A 2,500-nucleotide genomic window follows, 5' to 3' on the forward strand; every position below is an offset into this window, starting at 1 on the left:
CCGACTGACCTTCTTCATGGTGGACAGCCGGATGGACCGCGTGCGCCACTTCGCCCACACCTCCTCCAGCTCCACCTCCTCCTTGAGGAACTCCTCCATCGGGTGGATCGGACCCAGGGGCTTCGTCGTCAGCTCGGGCAAGCTGACCATGCGCTCGGTCGTCCTCTACGACCTCGAGGACCAGGCTATCGTGGTCGGAGGGCACGTGGTCCTAGAGGAGTGCCACCTGGTCAAAGCCAGCCACAGGTCCATCCTTGTCCTGCCCAACGGCACCCTGACCATGAGGCTGACCTCCTTCGACGGGAGGAAGAGGAGCCTGGACCTCCTGGCCACGACAGAGAGCGTCTTCCCGCTCGTCCTCTTCGCGGATCTACGGGACGACGACGAGAACGAGGAGAACGAGAACGAGGGTGGTGACGCCGACGGAGGCGCTGACGAAATCATGGGAGAGGAACTCCCCCCGACCACGTGGGGGGTGGCCGGGATGGCGGCGGGGGTGGTGGTGGGCTTTGGGTTCGGGGTCCTCCTCCTCCACCTGGGGTCAAGGTGGAGGACGAGAAGGAGCAAGCGGGCCGCCTGGCGCTACGTCCAGAACCCGGCCCACTCGTGCTCCAACAAGGAGGACCTCTACGCCCCCTCCAAGGCCGAAGTCCAAAACGCCTACGAACTTTATCAGGACCTCCCGCGGTAGACGCCATCTTTGTTTACATTATCCTCCCTTCCCTTCTGTCGTGAAAGCCCTCCGGTGTAAGCAGACCGCCCAGATCGAGGCTATGGTGGCGACGGAGAGTGAATCGGAGAGGGAGGTGACCGTAGTCGAAGTCTAAACAAAAGGTTTCTTTGTTCTCGCGTATCCACTATGGTTATGGATTGCTGTTGATGGAAACCACGTCACCACTGAACTAAATCGTAATTCATCCACTAACTCGCACTCGTTTTCGGTTAGTGGTCCCACTAAAGAGGTCATTTGGACCCCCAAGTGGTCCGTGGTCCATACGCTGAGGACCACTGGTCTAAATATATATATACTTTGTGGTCCAGTTTTTAAAGCGAGACAGACTATGGAAAATTATAAAATCTGCGAAAAAACATATCTAAACACACCTTTGGAGGAAATTTGTGTACAGTGTCCTAAAGAAGTTCTAACGGTTGTGTCAGTCAGTGTTTTTCAATCCCATTCTCTAAGAAAAAAAGAAAGGAAGAAAAGAAAAAATAGCTTCTTGGAAACCAATATTATAGATTGTATAAATATATGATATTTTATTTGTATAGTAACGTATATTTCACGGCTAGCGTTTTAATGGCTATCAAAAGTGAAATGGAAGATATATTCCAAAACATTGATGTAAACGAACAATAACCGCCCAAATAACTTCGGCACGGTTGGGAAGCATTTCCTAATTATATCATCTTGATTGTTCAAACAGTATGTGTGATGTTCGCGAACGCAAATGGCACAAGATTTCGGACGTGTATTATCTAATGAGCATATAATCATTGACTACATTGTTGACCAAGGTTCGAGTCTCTGTTCCCAGGACTGAGCGATGCTTGCACTCACTCTAGTAGTGGGCACAGTCAACATGTAAAGGCAGTGATGAAGAGTTTTAGAAGATATGAAGACTATACCCTATGGACTTAATCCTTCTCTTATGAACAAGGATATTAAGAAAGATACTATTTTTTTTCATTTGCAAATTTAATGTAAGGTTACAATATTAGTTATAAATGTCATACAAATGATTATAGTAAGTTTGACATTAATTTCGTAGCTTGATACAAGTTTTGTAAGTAGAGCCTTCCATAACGGACTATCGAGATATTGAGGAATGTGTCGACGATTTTGTAAAATGTCGACATTTATCTGTTGCCAGGGCGCCTCAGGAGAAATCAGTTACAAACTCATAAAGCCGGGGCAAATGGCAATCATTAGCAGTGATTAGAGTAGTGTGTTCAGATGGTAGACTGAAATTTAAATAAGTTCTCAAATGCAGAAACCCAAAACTGATGCATAATTTGTCATAAATATGCAAAGATGTATTTACCTGTTGTTACATTCATCATTCATACGGTTACTTTTAGAAAACTTATTTTAGTAAAACTGTTGTATACAAAAATACATAAAATATTCAACAACTAAATATATATTTGCATCGTTGTGATACACCAACCATTGTGCGCAAGAATACCCATTATGATCAGACCTTCGACTTCAGTATCAACTTTTTCAACCCAGTGGTAGGAAAGCTTCATATATTTTATTCTGGTTTGCTACGATTGTCGTTATCTAGCACAATGGCGCCCCCTGGACGGGAAAAGTCTTAATTATTCGTCCCTATCCCTTCAAATATTTTCGTAAGTATATGCTGCCCATCTCAACTCGATGGGAATTCATTTCAGATCAAAATTTGTGTTAGCCGTTAGGATCTTGGTGACAAATTCATATTTAGCAGAAAAAAAAGATAAACAAGATTATTAGAAATGACGAAAAATATAATTT

General features: G+C 44.5%; 1 protein-coding gene across 2 annotated transcripts in view; it reads left to right on the plus strand.

Annotated features, from left to right (window-relative positions):
- LOC143038382 (uncharacterized) overlaps nt 1–2,500 on the plus strand; it is a 10,628-nt gene that overhangs the window by 6,877 nt on the left and 1,251 nt on the right. For both annotated transcript variants that reach the window (XM_076207469.1, XM_076207470.1), the window contains exon 3: nt 1–2,500. This exon is cut by the window's left edge and continues 383 nt beyond it; it is cut by the window's right edge and continues 1,251 nt beyond it. In XM_076207469.1, coding sequence (XP_076063584.1) covers nt 1–691 — 691 coding nt within the window. In that variant the 3' untranslated portion in view covers nt 692–2,500.

The sequence above is a fragment of the Oratosquilla oratoria genome, chromosome 24, assembly GCF_046742065.1.
Source record: "Oratosquilla oratoria isolate Oo_2021 chromosome 24, ASM4674206v1, whole genome shotgun sequence".
NCBI lineage: Eukaryota > Metazoa > Arthropoda > Malacostraca > Stomatopoda > Squillidae > Oratosquilla > Oratosquilla oratoria.